This window comes from Vipera berus (genome assembly GCF_964194415.1).
Source record: "Vipera berus genome assembly, chromosome: 12".
In the NCBI taxonomy this organism is placed as follows: Eukaryota; Metazoa; Chordata; class Lepidosauria; order Squamata; family Viperidae; genus Vipera; species Vipera berus.
Genome location: NC_138215.1, coordinates 5208313 through 5232333, shown reverse-complemented (window position 1 = coordinate 5232333; position 24021 = coordinate 5208313). Strand labels below are relative to the sequence as shown.

Genomic DNA, 24021 nt, shown 5'->3' with positions numbered 1-24021 from the left:
CCGCCTCTGGCGCCTCCTCCCCGGCCGCTTCCTCCTCCTCCTCCTCCTGCCCGGCCGGCGCTGCTCGGAGCGGCGCGATGGCCAGCCTGACCCCGCAGGTGCGCTGGGCGCAGCGCCATCCCGAGCTCTACCTGCGCGTGGAACTCAGCGACGTGCAGGTAAGCCGCCAGCGGTGGGGGAGGGGAGGAGGGGTCGGTGGGGGGCGGCAGCCCCCCCCCACACACACGCCTGGCCTCCTGCGTGGGAAGCAAGCGCGCGTGGGGAGGGGGCTGCGCTGGCCGCGGGGCCGTGGCGGGGAGGGGAAGAAGCCCGGCCCGGCCTGGCTTAGGTGAGCGCAGGGGGGGGGCAGCCGCGTTGGGTCTCCTGCATGCGGCAGCCCCCCCACCCAAACGGGGCGATGCCGGCCCTGCTGCTGCGCGTCCCTGCGGCTTCCCGGGTGGGTGGGGGCTTTGCCTGCAGGCGATCCCCGCCGAGCGGGTGGGCGAGGCGAGGCTTCCTTGTTGGGGGGGGAGGATAGAGAGAGAAGGGGTGGGGAGGGGAGGCGGCTGGGCCCGGGTCTTGCTTCGGGGGTTGGCAGGAAGGCTCCTGGGCTGCTCCGGTGGGTTTGGCTAGGGCAGGGGGTCTTCAACCTCGGCTCTTTTATGACTCCTGGACTTCAACTCCCAGAATTCCTCAGCCAGGCACGCTGGCTGAGGAATTCTGGGAGTTGAAGTCCAGGAGTCATAAAAGGGCCGAGTTTAAAGACCCCTGGGCTAGGGATTGGCGCGGGGAGGAGGAAAGAGAAATGCCAAAAAGGGGAGGGGGAAACCACATGCATGCAGGTAAGTGAGGCCCCCCCCCTCCTCCTTGGGTCACCTGCATTCACACGAGCCTTGCAAAGCTGCTGGCAAGAGGATTGGGAGGGCTCAGCTCTACCCCTAATCTTGGTTTAAAGCAGCCAGCCCGTTCACAGTTTCTGCAGATGAGCCCCAGAGGGAAGCAGCAAGGCCAGCCAGCTAAAAAGCATTCTTTGCACGTTTTCTCTTTCTCTCTCTCTCTCTCTCTCTCTCTCTCTCTCTCTCTCTCTCTCTCTCTCTCTCACACACACACACACACACACACACACACACACACACACACACACACGAAATATGTTGGAATCTGAAAGGCTTGGAAAATTGCCCAAGGTTTTCCTGTAAGATCTGGCCTTGTAGCTATGAATGGATTTGTTGTTTTCTTGTTCTAAACAGCTTCAAAGAGGTTGCAAAGGAAAACGCCAAGCCGGGAAGAATAAAATGTGCCGTTATTTATATAAATTACTATAACACTATAAATTAGTGTTCTGCAGAGTGGCGCCTTTGGCATATTGCTGCCTTTTGCAAGCGCCTGGGCAAAAATAAAATAAATAACAATGGCTCAGCCCTGCTTAGGAAATTCACTTTGCACATTGCTGTGCAAAACATTTCAGGCACAGCCAGGCCTTTCCCTAAAGGGACATCCTTTTATGGCTGCCCCCACCCTGGCACTGTTTTCAAAGAGGAGAGAGAGCAACCGAGGCATCTGCAAGAAGCGAGTCAAAAAAGTTAAGATGGCTGGCACAGCCATGCCGCCGAATCCTGCTTTTCCTTTTTCCCCGTATGACTCGGGTTAAAAAGGAGCGGGACTTGGGTCAAGCGGTCGCGGCTGCCATTTTGGTCTTTTCTGACCTTCTGCAGGCCTACCTGGGAAGCCTCTTCCCTTTTACCTTTGTCACTACAGGCAGTCCTCAACTTGCAGTGGTTCATTTAATGACTATCCAAAATGACCATTTTTCACACGGCCTTTGCGGCATCCCCGCAGTCATGTGATCAAAATTTGAAAGCCAGATTCACTCAACAACTGGATTGCTAACTTAACAACTGCAGTGATTTGCTTAACAACGGTGACCAGAAAGGGCGTAAAATGGGGCAAAATTCACTTAAATGTTTCGCTTAGCAACAGACGTTTTGACTCAATTGTGGTCGTAAGTCGAGGACTACCTGTGTTCCACGCAGAACTGTACAGGTGCAGTATGCATAGATCTCTACTGTATTGACTGAAAAAATGAAAAGTAGAGGTAGTCCTCAACTTACGACGGTAATGGACCCTGCCCGTCACATTTGGACATGGTGACCATCATAAAGCGGGTCACCCACAGGGGGGCGGTCTGCCATAACTTTGCACATAAGCTAAGGACTACTTGTAATTGAAATGCAAGCAACCATCTTTCTTTTTTTCCCCCCAGGACCCTGATATTACCATTACAGACAATGTGCTCCATTTTAAAGGTAAACCAGTTTCCACTATTTTCAGCATGGAAAGTATATTTCAGGAAAAAAAGCATTTCAGTCTATAAAGGTTCTTCTGAACAATTGGGAGTAAAAATTTCCAAGGAGTTTTTCACCTACTAGCCAGATCCATTCCAAATAAAATAAATATCTCCAGAATCAAGGTTTCATTTTTCTGGAATTTCAAGTTTGCATTTTTAGTGAGGGAGTACCTTTATTGACCTCTGGTTTAACTCTTGCACTTTACCCAAAGATTATCTTGTTCTTCGTTGTGCTATCCCACTAAATCCTGATGCATAAAACGTATCCTCTGCTGCATGTATAGTAATTTATAAAAGATATGCGTGTGTTTCTAAAATAACCTGGCATAGTATTGATCAGTTCACTAAGTGGAATCTGTCAAATGGAAATGGAATACTACAAGGAATAGTAAAAAAAAATCAAATATATTTAGCCTGGGAAGTGAAGATGGAAAGAGACTCAATTACTGGATTGCAATTTGCAAATGTTTGAAGAAGCATCATGCAGTAGAAAGTCTTGTTCAGTTATTACTGTTCTGGAGAGTGGTACTCTCTGCAAATGGTGCAGTAGGGCGACCACATTAAAAAAAAAAGAACAAGGTTGAAAATGGGACAAATCTAAAAAGAAGGTTTGTAAGGATGAAACTGTTTTAAATACTTATGATAATTTTGCTGTACAAAAGAAAATTCTAGAGCAAAACCAAGAAATATTTTATAAAAAGCTTTTGTGGTATCTAAAGCAGCATATGCAAATTTATTTTTAAAAGACAATTTGGTTTCCATGTTTTTTGCGTGAATGTGAATGACTCTGCATTAAGGGTGCCATTTATAGGTAAGCTTTAAATGACCAAAATCGAAACAAAAGTTGTTTTGCTTTTGAAAAATAAATAAATCTAAAGGGCAACTTTCTGAAATGAAATATTGCTCTCTATAATAAGAGACATATGGTTATCATAGTTAAACACTGAAACTAAACACACTGACCGCTTCTAAATTGGATTTTCTATTTGGCGCTTTACATATAACGTAAACACTGCAAAACCCTTTATGCCATCTGAATATTTTAGAATGACAAAGGACTAAACGTGTGTTATAATCATAACTGTTAGCCTTTTCTTGTTTGGGACTGGAAAATGAAAACAGCAAAAGTGGTTTTTTGTGTGTGTTTTTTTAATATGCCAGTCACTCTTAATAAACCAACTCAGGTAGTCCTTCACTTACGACCACAATTAAACCCCAAACGTCCATTGGTAAGGGAGGCAGTCGTTAAATGAGTTTGCCATGCTTATTAAGTGAATCGCTACAATTGTTAAGTGAAACATTCAGTCATTAAGCGAATCTGGCTTCCCCCATTGACTTCGCTTATCAGAAGCCTGCTGGGAAGGTCACAGAAGCTGATCAGATGACCCCGGGATGCTGCAACTGTCATAAATACATACCAGTTGCCTGAATTTTAATCACGGGACCCTGGGGTTGCTGCAACAATTGTAAATGTGGAAATCGGTTGTAAGTCACTTTTTTCGCTGGTGTTGTAACTTCGGCCGGTCACTAAATGAATGGCTGTAAGTCGAGGAATACCTGTGATTGGAATAATAGAGCAAACAATCTATTCCCAGCGCCCTCGTTGCGGTGTCTTTCAAACAGATGCCGTCTTATCACCTCATTTAAATAAGATTGCAAAATTTTCATACCTGGCCTGTTTTGTCCAGTGTTAAGATATCTGTAACCCTCTTTGCCGTTGGCTTTTAGAACAGGAGCTCACATTCATTTTGACTATTATGTAAATGTTTATTTGCTGTGGAAGAGTGCCTTTGAACTCTTCTGCAAAGCCTGCCCTCCAACAGCCTGTCATGATGTCGGATCAAGCCTTTTGAAGTATTGGGGGAAAAATGAACAATTTGACTTCTGTCTCTGTCTCTGTCTCTGTCTCTGTCTCTGTCTCTCTCTCTCTCTCTCTCTCTCTCATGTCTATATTCGTGAAAGGGGTCAAGCCTGAATGATTAGTGATTAATTCCCTAAACAATCTCAAGATAATGCATGTTTCTTCGAGTTTCTCTTTTTCTGGGTGCTGCTGTTCCACCCCGTTTTCAAAAGAAATGTGACATTTTTATATTTAATTTGGAAATCCCGCCCCTATCAGCTTGCTTTTCCAGAATTTTTTAAATAGGATGCATTTTTTTTTGGTTTTCCAGCTCATGGCCACGGGGCCAAGGGGGATAATATTTACACATTCCAGATTGAGTTCTTGGAAGCAGTAAACCCTCAGGTAAGGTTGTTTTCTTGCTGTCTAATGAACAAATAATGTCTTTACCCAGGTTTATATTTTGGGACTGTTAGAGCACAGTTAAATAAATGCAATCACTTTTCAATGGTACAGGTACACAATTGAACCCAAAATTTCTGTTGCTATGTGAGACATTTGTTAAGTGAATTTTGCCTCATTTTACAACCTTCCTTGCCACAGTCGGTAAGTGAATCACTGCTCTTGTTATGTTAGTCACGTGGTTGTTAAGTGGATCTGGCTTCCCCATTTACTTTGCTCGTCAAAAGGTGGCAAAAATGGATCACATGACCCCGGGATGCTACAACTGTCATAAATATGAGTCAGTAGCCATGCTTCTGACTTTTGATCATATGACCACAAGGATGCTGCCACAGTCTTTTTTCTGTGCTGTTGTAACTTCAAATGGTCACTAAATGAACTGTTGTAAGTTGAGGATTACATTTATACCACGTGTTTTTTATGGCCCTATAAATGCGTGTCTCCAGGTCAACTCACAAGGCCAATTTCACACATTAAGGGTAGTTTCTTGGTGATCACCAAAAGCATCAAAGCAGAAACGGACTGGCTTTGCAGAAGATCCCATGGATCCCATGGATGAAAATCCTAAAGGGAAAAACAACCCAAGAAGCGTGGGAAACTTTGAAAAATGCGATCATAAAAGCCCAGACCAGCACAATACCAATGAAAAAGAAAAACAAGAAATTCAAGAAAAAACCAGCATGGCTGCACAAAGATCTCTCTGACAAACTGAAAGACAAAAAGGAAAAATACAAAAAATGGGAAGAGGGGCACATAACTTAAGGCCAGCAGACAGCAAGAACATACAAAGATTGAAGTCAGGAAAGCAAAGGCTCAGAACGAACAAAGACTTGCAACAGAAATCAAGGATAATAATAAAAGTTTCTTCCACTATATTAACAACAAGAAAAAAGTCAAGGAAACTGTAGGTCCACTAAAGAGAAAAGATGGCAAGGAAATAACAGGCAACAGGGAGAAAGCAGAGCTGCTTAACTCATTCTTTGCATCAGTCTTCACACAAAAAGAAACTACAGCCCAACATACCAAAAAACCCACTGCAAAAGACAGACTAGAAACAAAAATTAAAATAAGCAGGAAAATGGTAAGAGAACACCTATCCGACCTTGACGAGTATAAATCACCAGGACTTGACAGATTACATCCCAGAGTTCTGAAAGAGCTGGCAGATGTTATCTCAGAACCATTGCACAACATCTTTCAAAAATCCTGGAGCACCGGGGAAGTACCTGAAGATTGGAAAAGGGCTGATGTGGTTCCCATCTTCAAGAAAGAGAAAAAAACCAGACCCAGGAAACTACAGACCAATCAGTCTAACATCAATAACTGGGAAGATCCTGGAAAAGATAATCAAAAAACAGATCTGCGAACAACTAGAAGCAAACAAAATTATAACTAGTAGCCAGCACGGGTTTGTTAAAAACAAATCATGCCAAACCAATCTTATTTCATTCTTCGATAAAGTGACTAAACTAATAGACCAGCGAAATGCTGTGAACGTAGTAGACTTCAGTAAAGCATTTGATAAAGTAGACTACAACCTACTTCTTAGTAAGCTAGAAAAAGGTGGAATAGACAACATCACCACCAGATGGATCTGTAGCTGGCTGGCAAACTGTACTCAAGGAGTAGTCCTCAATGGTACTACATCCACATGGAGAGAGGTAAGCAGTGGGTTAGGGCTAGGGTTAGGGCCCTGTCTTAGGCGCAGTACTCTTCAATAACTTCATAAATGACTTAGACGAGAGAATTGAAGGGGAACTCATCAAATTTGCAGATGACACCAAACTGGCAGGAGTAGCCAACATCCCAGAAGACAAACAAAGGATCCAAAAAGATTTTGACGAACTTGAACAATGGGCCCTGTCCAACAAAATGAGTTTCAATGTGGAGAAAAGCAAAGTTGTATGTTTAGGCAGGAAAAATCAAAGGTACAAGTACAGATCAGGTAAGACCTGTCTTAAAAACAGTAGCTGTGAGAGGGACCTTGGAGTCCTAGTGGACGATCACTTGACTATGAGCCAGCCGTGTGCAGCAGCAGCCAAAAAAGCTAATACAATCCTGGGTTGTATAAACAGAGGCACAGAATCAAGATCACGTGAAGTATTAGTACCGCTTTATAAAACCCTAGTGAGACCACCCCTGGAATACTGCAGCCAATTTTGGTCACCATATCACAAAAAAGATGTTGAGAGTCTGGAAAAACAAACGAGAGAAGAGCAACTAAGATGATCCAAGGCCTGGAGACTAAAACATACGAAGAACAGCTATGGGACTTGGGTTTAGCTAGTCTAAAGAAAAGAAGAAAGAGAGTTGACATGATAGCAGTATTCCAGTATCTGAGGGGCTGCCACCATTCATTTAAGCTCCAGAAGGCAGGACAAGAAACAATGATTGGAAATTGAAGAAAGAGAGAAGCAACCTGGAATTAAGGAGAAACTTCCTGACAGTGAGGACAGTCAATCAGTGGAAGAGAAGTTGCCTCCAGAAATCGTGGGTGCTCCATCACTGGAGATTTTTAAGAAGAGGCTAGCCCAGGGGTAGGCAACCTCGGCTCTTTTATGACTCATGGACTTCAACTCCCAGAATTCCTGAGCCAGCTATGCTATGCTGGCTCAGGAATTCTGGGAGTTGAAGTCCATGAGTCATAAAAGAGCCGAGGTTGCCTACCCCTGGGCTAGACAGTCACTTGTCTTGAGATGGTATAGGTCACAGGTCGGCAACCTGCGGCTCCGGAGCCGCATGCGGCTCTTTGAGCCGTCTCTTGCGGCTCCCAGCCGCCCGGTGCGCGCGCACCTCTTCCAACGGGCAGTGGTGCGCGCGCACCTCTCCAAATGGAGAGTGGCACCGCCCGTTTGGAGAGGTGCACGCGCACCTCCCCGAATGGGCGGAGGTGCGCGCGCACCTCCCCAAACCTTTGGAGAGGTGCGCGCGTACCTCCGCGCGAATGGGCAGCGGTGCCGCTCTTTCAGGAAGCTGCCGCTTTCGCAAAGATCGGCAGCTTCCTGAAAGAGCGGCGCCGCTGCCCCTTCGCACGGAGGTACGCGCGCACCTCCGGTCGTTCGGAGAGGTGCGCGCGCACCTCTCGGAATGGGCAGGGGCGCCGATCTTTGCGGAAGCTGCCGCGGCCCGTCTGCTAAGCTGCCGCTTTCGGCAGCTTCACAGACGGGCCGCGGCGGGCTTCCTGAAAGAGCGGCACCGCTGCCCATTCGCGCGGAGGTACGCGCGCACCTCCGGTCGTTCGGAGAGGTGCGCGCGCACCTCTCGGAATGGGCAGGGGCGCCGCTCTTTCAGGAAGCTGCCACGGCCCGTCTGCAAAGCTGCCGAAAGCGGCAGCTTTGCAGACGGGCCGTCGCCATCGGGCAACCGGGAACCGGTTCCATCTCATTTTTTAAAAAATGGCAGCCGCGTGCGTCCGCGCATGCGCAAAAAACCTTTTTGCGCATGCGCGTGCATGGACACACGCACGCGGCTCCCTCTTTTTTTAATTTGTGATGGAACCGGTTCCCAGTGGCTCTTTTTCTTTTTTAGGTTGCCGACCCCTGGTATAGGTCCTCCTGCTTGAATGGGAGCTGGACTAGAAGACCTTCAAGGTCCCTTCCAGTTCTATTCTATTCAAAATGCTAACCTAGCCTTTCCCCCCCTGACCTACACAAATACACCTTGTGTTAATCCTAAGCAGGCTTGGCCTGTTGAGTGAATGAAGTCAGTTGTTTTTTAACTAGCAAGTTAAGCATTAGCAGGACAACATATTAGCACAGGGTGAACCCAGAATGAATTTTGACCTACTTTATCTGATACAGCATGCAAGATATCAGCTCAATGTTTCTCAACCTCGGCAATGTTAAGATGGGTGGACTTCAACTCCCAGAATTCCTTAGCCAGCATGCATTCTGGGAGTTGCTGAGGTTAAGAAACACTGAGCTAAGTTATTTAATACAAGCAAATCGTTTTAAAGAGTAGCATCAACTAAATACAATAATTCATAGCACTGTTCCTGATGGGCTGGTAGGAGGCTAACATTTTGTATCTGCCTTTTGTATCTGAAAAAACATATTTCTGCATATTTGGAGGTCCCAGGAAAAAAACCTGTGTCTTCTGAAAATAGCAGGGGTCTCCAACCTTGGCAACTTTCAGACTTGTGGACTTCAACTCCCAGAATTCCTCACCCAACATGGCTAGCTGGGAAATTCTGGGAGTTGAAGTCCACACATCTTAAAGTTGGCAAAGTTGGAAAGTCCTGTGTAATAGCAGGTTGCAGCAAGAGTCCTTATCAAACATCTGCCAAGCCCAGCAGTTTTTTTCCAAGGATCCTGTGCCTGCAGAACTGGATCTTGGTTTTATTTCAGAAGCTTTGGTTCTTTGGGTTCAAGCCTGGCGGACAGCTAACAACCCGAATTGCATTGGCTCCCCTGCATTGCGCAATCATATCTGCACCCAGACTAGAAATTCTGGTCGTTCCAGCCTTACGAAGTTCTCCCGCTGTGTAAATCTCAGGCCCTGCCCGCTCCAGGCAAGGCTGTGCGGTCAGCAATAAGGGCAGGAGGCTGATACTGTATAGGCCAGGTGACTCTGTGCAGAGGTGGAAAGATTTGACGCCACCCCTTACGTAAGGTGAAGTTGCCAGATTTTGCTGCAATGAGTAAATTGATTTTTTTTTCTTATTAGAAAAAAGACACTTATCTACATTTAGTATAGAAGCCCCTTTTCCTTTAAACGAGTGTCTGCTTTCTCGCCCTGCCTGGGGCTGCCGCTCTTTCAGCCGGTGTGCAGAGTGACCCAGAGGCAGCTGAGCATCACGGTGAAAAAGAAGGAGAGCCACTGGTGGGAGAGACTGACCAAGCAGGAGAAGCGGCCGCTGTTTCTCACTCCGGATTTTGACCGATGGCTGGACGAATCGGATGCCGAGTTGGAACTGAAGGCCAAGGTGAGGGCAGGTGGCTGACCTTGGGAGGGCAGCAAGCAGAGTCACCCACCTGTTGGACCTGCCCAGGCTCTTCCCATCAAGAGGCTGCCCACGTGCTGTAATCAGCATTCTGCAGGTAGTCCTCGACTTACGACCTTAATGGAGCCTGTTCATTACCGTCATACGTCATGATGCTAACGAAAGGGGAGTTCTGGGAGCTGACGTCCACGGGTCTTAAAGTTGCCCGGGTTGGGAAACCCCATCCTAAAGTGTGGTATCTACCTTGGTATAAAACTCTTTGGACTATGCCTCTTAAGTCTTGCAATGGAAAACAGGTGTAACTGTCATAGAATATTGTGAATTTGCCCCCAGGTAACTCTCGTTGGCATCTGCAGAACCCCAGCGTTCAATTAAAAAGCAGAATGGGAAAAAAGAAACCTCAACTCTTTCGAAATTAACCTGTCTTGTGCAATATCAGTGTTCTTACGTGAGCTCTGGTAGAATTTCATAATTCTGAAATCTCCTGACAGGTTAGTGCTCAGCTGAGATCGTGCCAGGTCACCAAAGTCTTGCAAGATCGTGCCTGCTTTTATTTATTTTTTATTAGGTTTTTTTGGGGGGGCCAACATCCAGTAGAGCTTGGGGCTTGAAAAAAATTGCCAACTCTTGTTCTCACCTTGTACTTCAATCCTGGGCATTTGGAGAAGAGTCGGGCCTCTGAACATGGGCCTCTCGGAAGCCCAAAAGCAGATGCCGGCTTGCAGTTTAAACTGAGCAAAAGTGATTTTTTTTTCTCTCGCAGAGGTGCAAAAATACAGGTAGTCCTCCTTGACTTACAACCGCAATTGAGCCCAAAATTTCTGCTACTAAGTGAGAAGTCTGTTCAGTGAGTTTTGCCTCATTTTACGACCTTCCTTGTCACAGTTGTTAAGTCAATCACTGCTGTTGTTAAATTAGTGACACAGTTGTTAAGTGAATCTGGCTTCCCCACTGACTTATCGGAAGGTCACAAAAGGTGATCACGTGACCCCGGGATGCTTGTCACTGTCACAAATAGGTACCTGAATTTTAATTACGTGACCATGGAGATGCTGCAACGGCTGTAAGTTTGAAAACGATCATAAGTTACCTTTTTAACGCTGTTGTAACCTTGAATGGTCACTAAACAAAGATTGTAAGTTGAGGACTACCTGCACATCTTCAAGGAGGATCCTTCCATGTGCTTAAATCAGCGGTCTCCAACCTTTTACAGCTTTTCTGGATCGGCGGGGAGAGAGGATGGTTACGTGCTAGGAGCGTGCGTGCGTGCGTGCGTGCACAGCTCCTTTTGTCAGCGGCAGGCATACGCACCCACCGCTCACACAAATGGAGCTGCGCGCGTGTGCGCACTCATCCATTGCTTCCATGGCCCGGTTCTGAACAGGCCATGGCCCTTAGTGGACTGTGACCCAGGGGTTTGGGACCCCGGCCTTAAACCATCTTAGCAATGGTCTTAGTATTAAAAATAGCGAAGCTACCTTGCTAGGTCACTCGTTTCCTGGGGTCCTGTTGGCATCACCAGGTCTTCAGGAAGCTCAACAGGGATGAGGGAAAAGGGAGGAGAAAACTCCAGAGCAGAAAAAGCCCAACGTAGGGCCACTGTCGGGCCACCAACCTAGAGGATTTGGTAAGGATTTGGTAAGGCAGGCAGATTAAATCAGCCGTCATCGTGCATTTCTCCGGCTGTAGGCTTTCTGAGTTGTGTGGCCTCATCCATTTGGCATGCAAAGAGCAGCTACTTATTTGCAAATAACGTTATCAACCGCAGGACCAGATCCCTTCTGGATGGGAGACGGACCAGCTTCCATGCTGCCTTTCTCTTTCTAACTTCTAGGAAGAAGAACGCATAAACAAAACCATGGTGAAGAACAGAATGCCCAAAGATCGTAAGTGGCTCTACTTTTGGCAAGTGGGCCATCCAAAGCCTCCTGCCCTTCCTACCTTACTCTAACTTGGTTCTGTAAATCTTTGCAGCTTTCCGACACTTGAAGAGAGGCTATTTGTTCATGTACAATCTTGTACAGTTCCTGGGCTTTTCGTGGATCTTCGTGAACATGACCGTCCGGCTGTTCGTGCTGGGGAAAGGCAAGTGGGCACATTTGCCCAAGAAGCTGGAGTGGGCTTAAGGGAGAGGCGCCTTGCAAGGCCTGGGGTTTGATCAGCCCCAGGCCTCCATAGTTGGTCCCTCTGGGAAAGCCGTAACTCGGTGGAAGAGCTAAGAACTAATTCCTAGCAGTTCCCCTTATTCATAATACCTTGGGTGGCGAGTCTGAGAGAAGAGCCTTGGTGGAGCAGTGGGCTAATGCCTCCTTAAGTAACACCAGCTGCCTGCAACTAGTGCAGGTTCGCATCCCACCAGGCTCAAGGTTGACTCAGCCTTCCATCCTTCCGAGGTAGGTAAAATGAGGACCCAGATTGTTGGGGGCAATTAAGCTGACTTTGTAATAATGCCACTTGGGGGGGGGCGAAAGCCCTAATAAGCAGGCATATACATAGAATGAAGGCTATTGCTAAGCACATTGATTTGTGCTTCTTAGATTGTAAGCCGCCCTGAGTCTTCAGAGAAGGGCGGGGTATAAATGGGATTAAAAAGATCTGGGAGAGGGATCTAGATGTCCTAATACAGGGGTCCCCAGCCCCCCGGTCTGTGGATGGGCACTGTGCTGCGGCATGCCCGAAGCTGGACTGTGCAAACAAGCGAAGCCCCATCCGCAGGATACAGGCAGCACCCCAAACCGTGCCCCCTCTGATCCGTGGAAAAACCTTTCTCCACCGAACCGATGCCTGGTGGCCAAAAGGTTGGGGGCCACTGTCCTAGTAGACCACTACATAAGTTTGAGCCAGCAGTGTGCGCTGCAGCTACCAAAAGGTCCATGCATGAAATGGGGAACAGCGTCAAGATGACGAGAAATGATTGGACCGCTTTACGCTGCATTAGTGAGGCCTCACTTGGACTACTCCATTCAGTTCTGGTCATGATGATAGAAAGAGATCCTGAGATCCTGGAAAGAGTGCAGAGAACAGCAACAAAGATCGTTCGGGGTCTGAAGGCTAAAGCATAGGATGAAGAGCTGAGGAAGTGAGGTATGTCTAGCCCAGGGGTCTTCAAACCTGGCCCTTTTATGACTTGTGGACTTCAACTCCCAGAGTTGAAGTCCACATGCCTGGCTGAGGAATTCTGGGAGTTGAAGTCCACAAGTCATAAAAGGGCCAGGTTTGGAGACCCCTGGGCTAGCCTGTCAAAGAGAAGGATTAGAGGGGTCACGATAACTTCCTTCCAATACCTGAGGGGCTGTCACAGAGAAGAAGGGATCGACTTATTCTCCAAAGCGCCTGAGGGCAGGACAAGAAGTGATGGGCAGAAGATCATTAAAGAGAGATTCAGCCTAGAACTAAAGAGACATTTTCTAACAGTGCAAACCATCAGTGGAACAGCTTGCCTCCTGCGCTTGTGGTTGCTCCATCGCTGGAAATTTTCAAAAATAGACTGGCCAACCAGTCTATTTTTGACTAGGATGGGGTAAGTCTCCTGCCTTGAGCAGCCGGTTGGACTAGGAAGACCTTCGAGGTCTCTTCCTGCTCTGTGATTCTATGTTCTGTGTAATGTAGGCCTGTGTAGGGCTGTGCAAAACATTTGAAACGGGTGCTTCACAACCCGTGGAAATAGTTGCAGCAGCTTTATCTTTTGCAAGACCCCTAAAATTGCTCTGAAATCTATTTCTGGTTCCTTCTGTCTTTAGTAGGTCTTCCTTCCTTCACACTGCAGTTACAGGTAGTCATCTCATGTTCTTGCAGACTCTTTCTCCGATACTTTCCACATGAGTGGGGACATGATGTACTTCTGCCAGATGTTTGCCTTGATGGAGATTGTCAATGCCTTAATAGGCCTCATCAAAACTCCCTTAGCTCCTGTTTGTCTCCAGGTAATACATTTCCAAGCCACTTTGGAAAGTGTAAAAACTCATTTTTATGGGGCTGGCGAAAGTTTTACTTTGTCAATGCGAGATATTGACCGAGAGCTGTTTAATGCTTTCTGTCTTGGAGTAAAAATGGCAAATGATTATGTACCACATCAGTCTGCTTGCTAGTAATTCTCTTGAGAGAGTCTTGGGCATCTAATGATATGGAAATTTTTGTTATATAGTCCGAGAGTTCTCCCAAAGTTTCCTGCCGTTGATGCTTCATTAGAGGAAATTTGGTGTAATGGTTTAAAGCAGGGGATCTTCAAACTTGGCCCTTTTATGACTTGTGGACTTCAACTCCCAGAATTCCTCAGCCAGGCACGCTGGCTGAGGAATTCTGGGAGTTGAAGTCCACAAGTCATAAAAGGAAGGGCCAAGTTTGAAGACCCCTGGTTTAAAGTATCAGAGTAGATACTGGGAGCTGTGAGTTTTAGTTCTGCCTTAGGCATGAAAACCAGCTGGGTGTCTTTGGACCAATTGCTAGGAGACTGAGTTCTAGTCCTGCCTTAAGCAGGAAAGCCAGTTGGGGAACTTTGGGCCGGTCACCAGGAGAGAGTGAGTGTTGGCCCAACTTAGGCAGGAAAGCCAGTTGGGCCAATCACCAGGAGATGGAGAATTCTAGTGCAGCATTCGTATGGAGTTCAGCTCCCAGATTTACCCAGTTAGTTCGCACATGCTAGCTGAGGAATTCTGGAGTTGAAGTCCACATACCTCAAAGTTGCCAACATTGAGAAACAACTGGTGTGGAGGAGCCTTTTTCAGCTTGGTGCCTCCAGGTGGATTGACCTCTGAAGGCGTTTCCCTTGTTCTATTGTCCACCAAATTCTTAATTGTGCTTGTTTTTTCTAGAGAATTTCCTCCCCTCTCCTAGGTAGGCAGTCTTGGCTCTTTTATGACTCGTGGATTTCAACTCCCAGAATTCCTGAGCCAGGCGTGCTGGCTCAGGAATTCTGGGAGTTGAAGTCCCACGAGTCATAAAAGAGCCAAGGTTGCCTAAGGCAGATTATTTACTTGGATATAGTTTGCCCAAATATTTTAGCAACAGTCTTAGAAGACGCAGATGGAAGCTCATTGAAGAGAAATCTAGTCTATAACCAAGGAGAAACGTCCTAACAGTGAGAGCAATTAAGCAGGGGGAACTGCTTGACTTCAAAACGTTGTGGGTGCTCCATCACCGGAGGCTTTTAAGAAAAGATTGGACAGCCGTTTGTCTAGAATGGGACTATAGGGTCTCCTGCTTGAGCAGCGGGGTTGGACTAGAAGATCTCTAAGGTCCATTCCCACTCTGTTGCTGAAGCCACATTTGCCATCCTGCTAGTTTTGTCTACATTTATATCCTACACTGTCTAGTTTTCTGGGCAGAGACTGAATGTCTTAGCAACGCGGGTCTTCTCCCCCACTATTCCCACAACAGCTCCTCTTCTGCATGGTGGGAAAAGCAATATACCTGCTTCCCCAATCCCTACAGTAGGTGGGAATTCTTAGACATTGGAATTCCAACTTCTGAGGACCCCAGCTTGAGAAAAACTTGGCTGAATCGAGGTTTGTTCATTGCTCGCAAGGTATATTTGAGTGTCTGAACTTGGAAGAGATAAATCTTTCCCCCATTACTGACCTCTCTGCAACTCTCTTTTGGGCCCGTTTCTAGATCTTTGGGAGGAGCTTCGTGTTGTTCGTCGTTCTTGGAAGTACGGAAGAAATGCAAAGCAAAGCAGTGGTCTTCTTCATCTTCTACTTCTGGAGCATGGTTGAGATCATCAGGTATTTGGGGCGCAAAGGCAGTTGCAGAATTCTTGCCTGTTGTCAACTCTACATTACCATCTTGGGGGTCCACCCAACATCCCCCCCCCCCGGCCCAACTTTTCTGTGCAGCTTTTTAACTTAACTGTAATATTTTCATTTGTACCTATCATTTGCAACTGCTTCAGCTCTTGGTTACAAACGGAGGTGGGTAGCGTGGCTTTATTGGTGCTCTCCAAGCTTGGCTGTTTTCTTGCAGACGTTTTATCACCTAACTAGGTCACATTATCATCAGTACTAGGGAGGGAGGGAGCAAGAAGAGGAGGAGGAGGAGGAGGACTGGGATCCGTGGTGCTCTCTGAGCTTGGTTGTTTTCTTGCAGACATTTCATTAAGAAATTAGGTAACATCAGTGCTAGAAGGGAGTGGCATTTACTAGCTAGTTGGGTAATTAAAAGTCTTCAAGAAAACAAGCTCAGAGAGCAGCAAGGTTCCCCCAACCCTGAGCTACAAATACTCCCTTCTAGAGGCCCCCAACTCATTTGGTCCCCAACATCTCTTAAGAAAACCTGCTTTTAAACCTCTGAGATCAGCACAATAAAACTCCTATTATGCTTTTAGAACATTGCCCATTTTCTTTCTATTGAACAGGCAGCATTGCTTCTACTTCTCAGCTAGTGTCATCTTTTTTTCTTTTTTTATTAGTCTATACCAGGGCTAGGCAACCTTGGCTCTTTTATGACTCGTGGACTTCAACTCCCAGAATTCCTGAGCCAGCCATGGCTCAGCTTGGAAACCTCTCCCTTTCCCCTCAGCATGGCTGGCTCAGGAATTCTGGGAGTTGAAGTCCACAAGTCATAAGGTGGCCTAGGCCTAGGCCAGGGGTAGGCAACCTTGGCTCTTTTATGACTTGTGGACTTCAATTCCCAGAATTCCTGAGCCAGCATGGCACAGCTTGGAACCCTCTCCGTTTCCCCTCAGCATAGCTGGCTCAGGAATTCTGGGAGTTGAAGTCCACGAGTCATAAAAGAGCCAAGGTTGCCTTCCCCTGGTCTAGACCATAAAATACAAAAATGCTAGAGAAAATAATTGGAAAATAGGGGAAGGGAAAAGTTTAGGGAAAGGGGGAAAAAAAGAGTTGATGTCCAGCTCCCTTTGATGGAGTAAAATAAGATAATAACATCAAACCACAAATTTTTAGTTTTACATAATAGTAGCCACATCTATAACAACAAACCCAAAATCTTTTTTTTTTCCACCTCAAGCACAAAGTCCAGAAGCAGTTTCCAAGTAAAAACAAAAGCATTTTTTTTCTTTAATCAAGGCAATCCATTTAGCCATCTTTGGCTAGTCTTATCTCGATTAGGTCAGGTGAACTTTTTAATCCTGATTTTTAAGGCCTGTGTAAAATATACATGAAGTTGAGTAAGAAACATCTGCGCTTTCGGTGTGCTGGGCAACGAGATGTAGAATTGTGATTGTTGCTAATCCACTTACATTTCCTTCTTTTGCAGCCTTGCACCAGGTAAGCGGTAAGAGATGACCGATGTTTGTGGCTTTTCTTGTAGGTATCCATACTATTTGCTTTCCAGCATCGATATAGAATGGAAAATTCTTACTTGGCTTCGATACAGCATATGGATGCCTCTCTATCCATTGGGAATGTTGGCAGAAGGTACGTGGGAAAAATGTGGGTGAATATACTGCACTGGTGGGACCCCACTTGGAATACAGGCAGTCCTCAACTTACAACAGTTCATTTAGTGACCATTTAAAGTTACAACAGCACTGACAAAACTGACTTATGACTGCTTTTCACACTCACAATCATTGCAGCAGCCCCACGGTCACGCGATCAAAATTTGGGCGCTTGGCAACGGATTCATATTTACGATGGTTGCCGTCTCCCGGGGACACGCGATCCCCTTTTGCGACCTTCTGACAAGCAAAGTCAACGGGGAAGCCAGATTCACTTGAGTGTTACTAACGTAATATCTGCAGTGATTCATTCAGCAACCGTGGCAAGAAAGGTTGTAAAATGGGGCAAAACTCACTTAACAAGTGTTTCACTTAACAGAAATTTGGGGCTCGGTTGTGGTTATAAGTCGAGGACTTCCTGTATTCCTGCGTCCAGTTTTGGTCACCACAATACAAAAAAGAGGCTGAGAGCTTAGAAAGAGTGCAGAGAAGAGCAACAAAGATGATTAGGGGGATGGAAGCTAAATTGTATGAGGATTGATTGAGGGAGTGGGGTGTGTCTAGCCCAGGGGTAGGCAACCTTGGCTCTTTTATGACTGGTGGACTTCAACTCCCAGAATTCCTGAGCCAGCATGGGGGAACTATGGCCCCTTCATGACTGATGGACTTCAACTCCCAGAATTCCTGAGCCAGCATGGCTCAGCTTGGAAACCTCCCTTTCCCCTCAGCGTGGCTGGCTCAGGAATTCTGGGAGTTGAAGTCCACGAGTCATAAAAGAGCCAAGGTTGCCTACCCCTAGTCTAACAGAGAAATATTAGGAAGGTGACCTGATAACCGTACCAGAGTTTATGCATTTATCTCAGACTAACATTAAGAATGTTATTGAATTCAGGGGGAGCGGGGGGGGGGTTTCTTGCTTCTGCGGTCTTCTTGCCTGTTGACTGGGTTTGATTTATTTTATTTATTTATTTTATTAAATTTATATACCGCCCTTTCCCGAAGGACTCAGGGCGGTTTACAGGGCATTTAAAACAACCAATACAAAAGCTAAAAACAAATTTAAAAAGATTAAATCATCCCTAGAATTAAAAACCCCAGTTAAAAATTCTCAGCCTGGGCCAGAGAGCTCAAAGAGCCAGGTTTTCAGGTCCCGGCGAAATGTGCGGAGGTCGGGGGCAGTCCTAAGCTCCACTGGCACCTGGTTCCAAAGGGCAGGCGCACCCACAGAGAAGGCCCTTCCCCTGGGTGTTATCCGCCGACAATCTTTTATCGGCGGCACTCTGAGAAGACCCTCCCTGTGGGAGCGCACTGGACGAAGGGAGCTTGATGCCGGCAGCAGGTGTTCCCTCAGATATCCCAGATGTAGGCTGGGGCAAGTTATACTGTTCCTCTCTCTCTCGAAATGCAAATACAGTTAGTCCTTGACTTACAACCATTCATTAAGTGACCGTTCAGTTATAACGGCACTGAAAAAAAGGGACTTACAGTTGGTCCTCGCACTTACGACCATTGCAGCATCCCCAAGGATCAGAATGCTGGCATTTGGCATCTAGTCTGCATTTATGACGGTTGCAAGCGTTCCAGGATTATCTGATCACTGTTTGCGACCTTCCCAGCTGGCTTCCCACAAGCCGAGTCAAATGGGGAAATTGGGATTCGCTGAATAACTGCGGTGATCCACTTCACCTGACCAAAAAGGTCATGAAATCAGGCACGACTCATTCACTCAACAGCCACCTTGCTTAGCCGTGGAAAGTCTTGTCCCAATTGCGGTCGTAAGTTAAGGACTGTCTGTCGTTCAGTTTCTACCCTTGTTCTTTGTTCTTCCCCCAAAGGCCTGTTAACCCTTCCTTTCTGCTTTTAGCTGTAGCTGTGATCCAGGCCATTCCTGTCTTCAACAGCACTGGGAAATTCAGCTTTACCCTCAATTATCCACTAAGCATCACCGTCCCGTTTTCGGTTTTTCTGCAGCTCCAGCTCATCTTCTTATTTCTAGGTGAGTTTTCAGTTGGTTGGGGCGTCGCGTGTACCCCTCATAGAGAGCGTTCGCACCACAGGCGTAAGACACACCAGTAGTCCTCCACTTACCACAGTTCGTTTAGTGACCATTTGAAGTTACAACGGCATTGAAACAGGGACTCCTAACCGTTTTCCCTACTTCTGACCATTGGTCGGTCACACGATCAAAATTCAGATCCTTGGAAACTGGCATGCATTTACAACAGTTGCAGAGTGACTTTTGAGAACACGACAGATTCACTTAATGACCGTGTTACTCACTTAACAATTGCAGTGATTCGCTTAACCGCTGTGGCAAGAAAGGTCATAAAATGGGCAAAATTCACTGCATAAGTGTCTCGCTTAGCAACAAAAACTTTGGCCTCAATCGTGGTCGTAAGTCGAGGACTCCATGCAGCACAGAGAGAAAGGGTTGACTTCCAAATGTGCAACAGAAATTTTGGCCTCAATTGTGGTCGTAAGTCGAGGACTCCATGCAGCACAGAGAGAAAGGGTTGACTTCCGAATGTGCCGTCAGACACCATCTTCAGTTTTTGAGCCTCTTACTCCCATCCGCCAATCTCTTGTCAGTAGGAATTAAAACAAACCCAGCCACAACTTCCTTCCATAGAAGAGTGGGCTTCTTCAAGATTGCAGGGTGTTTTTGGCACCGGGAAGCGTAGACGACTTCCATTAGAACAAGTCTTCTCAATGCTATCATGGGTGGAGTCTGATCAACAGAGATCTCAAGATCTCTGATAAGGATCATCTCCATCATGAAGTCTTTGGATGCAAAGCTTGGGCTGTACCATATTGCTGCGGGCTTAACTGAAATCTGGTGGGTTCACACGAGGTGAGTCCTTGGGCAGATGTTCTGGCCACTGTTGCTTCTCTCATGTGCTGGAGCAGAAGCCATGCTGGTCAGGGCTCACCTATCAGATTTCTTTCTTCAACTTTTGTTTTCTTTTGCTGGTGAGATCTACACAATTCCCACACTCCTTTTCCTGACCTTTGTTGGTCCAGAAGACACTCAAGAGGGCTGAGCAACCACCAGCCACGCACGAGAGTCACTTCACAGGCCGTGATGCAGCATGAAAGGAGACTGGCTTGTTCCACTAGTTGTTAAGGATGTGAACAAGATGAGTCTCTCTCCTGTAGCAGCTTTGGGAAAGGGTGTTGAACTCATTGGCCAGCCTTTCTCAACCTGGAGAACTTTTAAGATGGGTGGACTTCCAGTTCCCAGAATTACCCAGAAGCCCACCCATCTTAAAGTTCTCAAGTTTGAGAAACCTTGCCGGGATGGTTCATCATGCTGGCTGGGGAATTCTGGGAGCTGAAGTCCACCCATCTTAAACGTTCTTAAGGTTGAGAAAACCTTCCACAGTTTTCTTCTTGCTTGCTTTTCTGACCTTGAGAAGGAAAACTTACCCTTTCTCCATTTTTTTTCCTTTCAGCACCGTTTATCCTTTTCCGTCATATGTACAAGCAGCGGCAGCGACGCCTTGGGCCCATAAAGAGGAAAATGCACTAATTGGAGTCTCTTTTTTTCTAATCTTCCTCGAAGAAGGCTGGAGGGGGTAGGCTTAGGGCTCTTCCAAACCTTTTTCCTAGCTCCGTTAATCCAAAACCCAATTTTGTAGTCATGATGACACACGTCTTCCCTGCGTGATATTAGAAAATCGAGCCATCCAACTAACACTTTCCTTCGGACCTCACTCCCTTCTCGGGTAAACTAAACGGGGGACCCACGCTAAAAACTTCTTTCCTGTGAAATAGACTTGGAGCCTCTAGTGAAAACAAAGCTGCTTTCCAGGGGGTGGGGGACATAAAAACTCCGACACCTGAGAGATGTAGAAAAGGGTTTTCCAAACTCCAACTTGAGGAGGATCTAAAGAACCTCGAAACAAGAGTTAAAACTCGTTAAAGGTGACCTGGGAGAAACTATCCTGTGCCTTTAAAGAAGTGACTGGTTTGTTGGGATCAATTTTACTTTTTCCTTACCCTGAGAGTGAAAATGACTAAATCTGGAGAGGCAAGTTCATTGTCTGCTTCTTCCTAGTGGTCTTCTCATTTTAGATTCTTTTAATAATCCGTAAACTTCCTGACACACAAGTAATGAAACCTCAATCCAATTTAAAATAAGAGCAGGCCTCTGCGGGAGAACCCCCACGGAGTAGAGACTAATAAAGTCAAATAAAGAACGGAGCTGGTTCAAATCCTCGTAGGCTTGAAAAAAGCTTCTGGGACAGTTTCTGGCTTTAAGAATATTGATTGTGTCAACTTTCCAACCAGAGGACTGCAGTACTAGATTTTAGGAAAGCGCCAGTCAGACATGAAGGGAAGAAAAGGTGAAGAAGTTAAAACGTCTGTTTGAGCGAGAGTCACTCTCGGCAATCTGAAGGCAAGCATCGCCTTCTCAAGCCAACTGGAGGTGTTTTTTTTGTTTCTCTAGTTGAGGAAATGAGTTTTGGACCCCAAATCCTGGGCTGCTGTCTTGAGGCTTCCTTCTTAGGAGTGAGAGCATTTGGTGGTGGCGTTTAACATTTTTCACCCCTCTTTTAATCTTCAGCTGGGTTCCTCTCCACCACCACCCCTCCCCGGTACCCCAGAAAGAGGGCTATTAACGTATTTGGAGTTGGGGAGGTTAGCTTAATGGGTGACAGTGCAGGCACTTTGTTATGAATCCGTATTGGCAAGTTTTGGACAAGGCAAACCAAAAGCATATTTCTAATAAATCCTTCTAAAAACAAGGATCCTTGTGTTTCTGAATCTCTGGCTTTGCAGTGGGTAGCAACGCAGCTCAACGTTCAAATTATTACATTGCCCACACGGGAAAGGTTTTATTCCTTCGCCTGGCTGCAGATGTACTTTTAACATCTCTGCAAATGCTGCATTTGGAGATGTGGCAAATCTTGAGACAAAAAAAAAAGCCATTCCCAGCAGTCATCTAGCAGCTTTCCGGGCTTAGCTTAACCAGCAAACCCCAGAACAGCTGCCCAGTCTGTTAAACCAGCAGCTTCTGACTAGGACACAGGTCTGCAACCCACGGCTCTGGAGCCGCATGTGGCTCTTTCAGCCGTTTCCTGCGGCTCCCAGTCCTCTGCCATGTGCAGTCCAAAAAAAAAAGTGGGACTAAAAAAGTTCAACCAATCAATTCAAATATGCAGGGTAGGTGCATAATGAGGACCCAGATTGTTGGGGGCAATAAGCTGACTTTGTAATAATGCCGCTTTGGGGGGGGGTGCGAAAGCCCTAATAAGCAGGCATATACATAGAATGAAGGCTATTGCTAAGCACATTGTGCTTTAGATTGTAAGCCGCCCTGAGTCTTCGGAGAAGGGCGGGATATAAATGGGATTAAAAATAAAATAAAAAAATATCTCGCCTTGTCTCCACTCTTCAGTCAAACCCTGTTCTGCACATGCACGCATCTACGCGCATGCGCACACATTTTTTGCGGCTCCCAGTTTTTCCTTTTGTGAGGGAACCGGTTCCGAGTGGCTCTTTCACTGTTTCAGGTTGCTGACCCCTGGCCTAGGAGAACCATCTCTGTCACCACAATGTAAAAAGATGTTGAGACTCTAGAAAGAGTACAGAGAAGAGCAACAAAGACGATTAGGGGACTGGAGGCTAAAACATATGAAGAACAGTTGCTGGGATTGGGTGTGTCTAGTTTAATGAAGAGAAGGGTGAGGGGTGACATGATAGCAGTGTTCCAATATCTCAGGGGCTGCCACAAAGAAGAGGGCAGAAGAAGCTATTCTCCAAAGCGCCTGAAGGCAGAACAAGAAGCAACAGATGGAAACTAATCAAGGAGAGAAGCAAGCTAGAACTAAGGAGAAACGTCCTGACAGAACAATTAACCAGTGGAACAACCTGCCTCCAGAAGCTGTGAATGCTCCAACACTGGAAGTCTTTAAGAAAAGACTGTACAACCATTTGTCCAAAATGGCATAGGGTTTCCTGCCTGAGCAGGGGGTTGGGCTAGATAACCTTCAAGGTCCCTTCCAGCTTTATTATTATTATCTCAGCTGGGTGCATGAAAAGCCACCGAGAGAGGACAGTAAGGCTGTTGAGACGGTGTCCAGCCCAGTAATTGTTACAGGCTGAACTAGCCATAGTCCTCAACAATCATTCAGTGATTGTTCAAAGTTACGATGACACTGAAGCAAGGGACGACCGGTCCTTGTGACGATTGCAGCATCCATGGCCATGTGATCAAAACTTGGGGAGTTTAGCAACAGGCGTGTATTTACAGCCGTTGCACCATCCCAGGCTCATATGATTGCCATATCAGACCTTCCCCAAAAAGTAAATCCAATGAAAAGAAGCCGGATTAGGCTTAACAACCTCATGATTCAACTGAACAACCGCAGCAACTTGCTTAGCAACCAGGACAAAAAAAAAGACCATAAAATTGGTAGCGATTTCCTTAACTGCCTTGCTTAGTAACAGAAATTCTGATCTCGGGTGCGATCATAAATCAAGAATTACCCATGCTATGGGCCACCCAAGGACAAGAGTGACCAGTTTCCTCCTTACTGGGACTTTGCAGATGCAAGTGGCCAGGTTGTGACTCTACAAGGGTCAAACCCTCTATCAACATTTGACCTTTGCCCTTTTAGATGGCTACAGCCAGGGCTTCTTTTGTCATAGAACACTCAGAACGGAGTTCTGGCACCTTTTTTGGATGGAACTTTGATGTGTGAGTTCCGGCAGCTTTTTCTTTTACAAAAAAAGCACTGGCTACTGCATTAGCTTTAAGCCAGGGGTTTTCAAACATGGCCCTTTGATGACTTGTGGACTTCACCTCCCAGAATTCTGGGAATTGAAGTCCACAAGTCATCAAAGGGCCAAGTTTGAAGACCCCTACTTTATGCTAACTAGTTGTCCATATAACTTAAAGCAGGGGTTCTCAACCAGGGGTGCTCACCCACCACCCCCGGGGCTGCGTGACGATATTCCAAGGGGTGCGAAAACTTGGGTTTTCAAAATTATAGTGTATATGCATAATTCGTTGCCGTTATTTCAAAGTTTTGCGAGGGGTGCAAGAA

The 24021-nt window shown here is 46.3% G+C and overlaps 1 protein-coding gene across 1 annotated transcript; it reads left to right on the top strand.

Moving 5' to 3' along the window:
* The first annotated feature begins 21 nt into the window (after positions 1 to 21).
* On the top strand, positions 22 to 22451 carry HACD3 (3-hydroxyacyl-CoA dehydratase 3). Its single transcript, XM_081337544.1, has 11 exons — positions 22 to 158; positions 2243 to 2285; positions 4498 to 4571; positions 9388 to 9552; positions 11405 to 11456; positions 11545 to 11655; positions 13366 to 13493; positions 15181 to 15293; positions 16840 to 16946; positions 18834 to 18965; positions 20422 to 22451. The coding sequence occupies exons 1-11, from the start codon at positions 78 to 80 to the stop codon at positions 20496 to 20498; spliced, it is 1083 nt and encodes a 360-aa protein (XP_081193670.1). The 5' UTR covers positions 22 to 77; the 3' UTR covers positions 20499 to 22451.
* Positions 22452 to 24021: the final 1570 nt, after the last annotated feature.

Excerpts from the sequence above, each read along its gene's own strand:
- HACD3 (XM_081337544.1), top strand. The coding sequence starts at position 78 with ATGGCCAGCCTGACCCCGCAGGTGCGCTGGGCGCAGCGCCATCCCGAG. Across the intron at positions 11,656-13,365 it reads GCTGTTCGTGCTGGGGAAAG|ACTCTTTCTCCGATACTTTC; the intron begins GCAAGTGGGCAC and ends ATGTTCTTGCAG. Across the intron at positions 16,947-18,833 it reads ATTGGGAATGTTGGCAGAAG|CTGTAGCTGTGATCCAGGCC; the intron begins GTACGTGGGAAA and ends TTCTGCTTTTAG.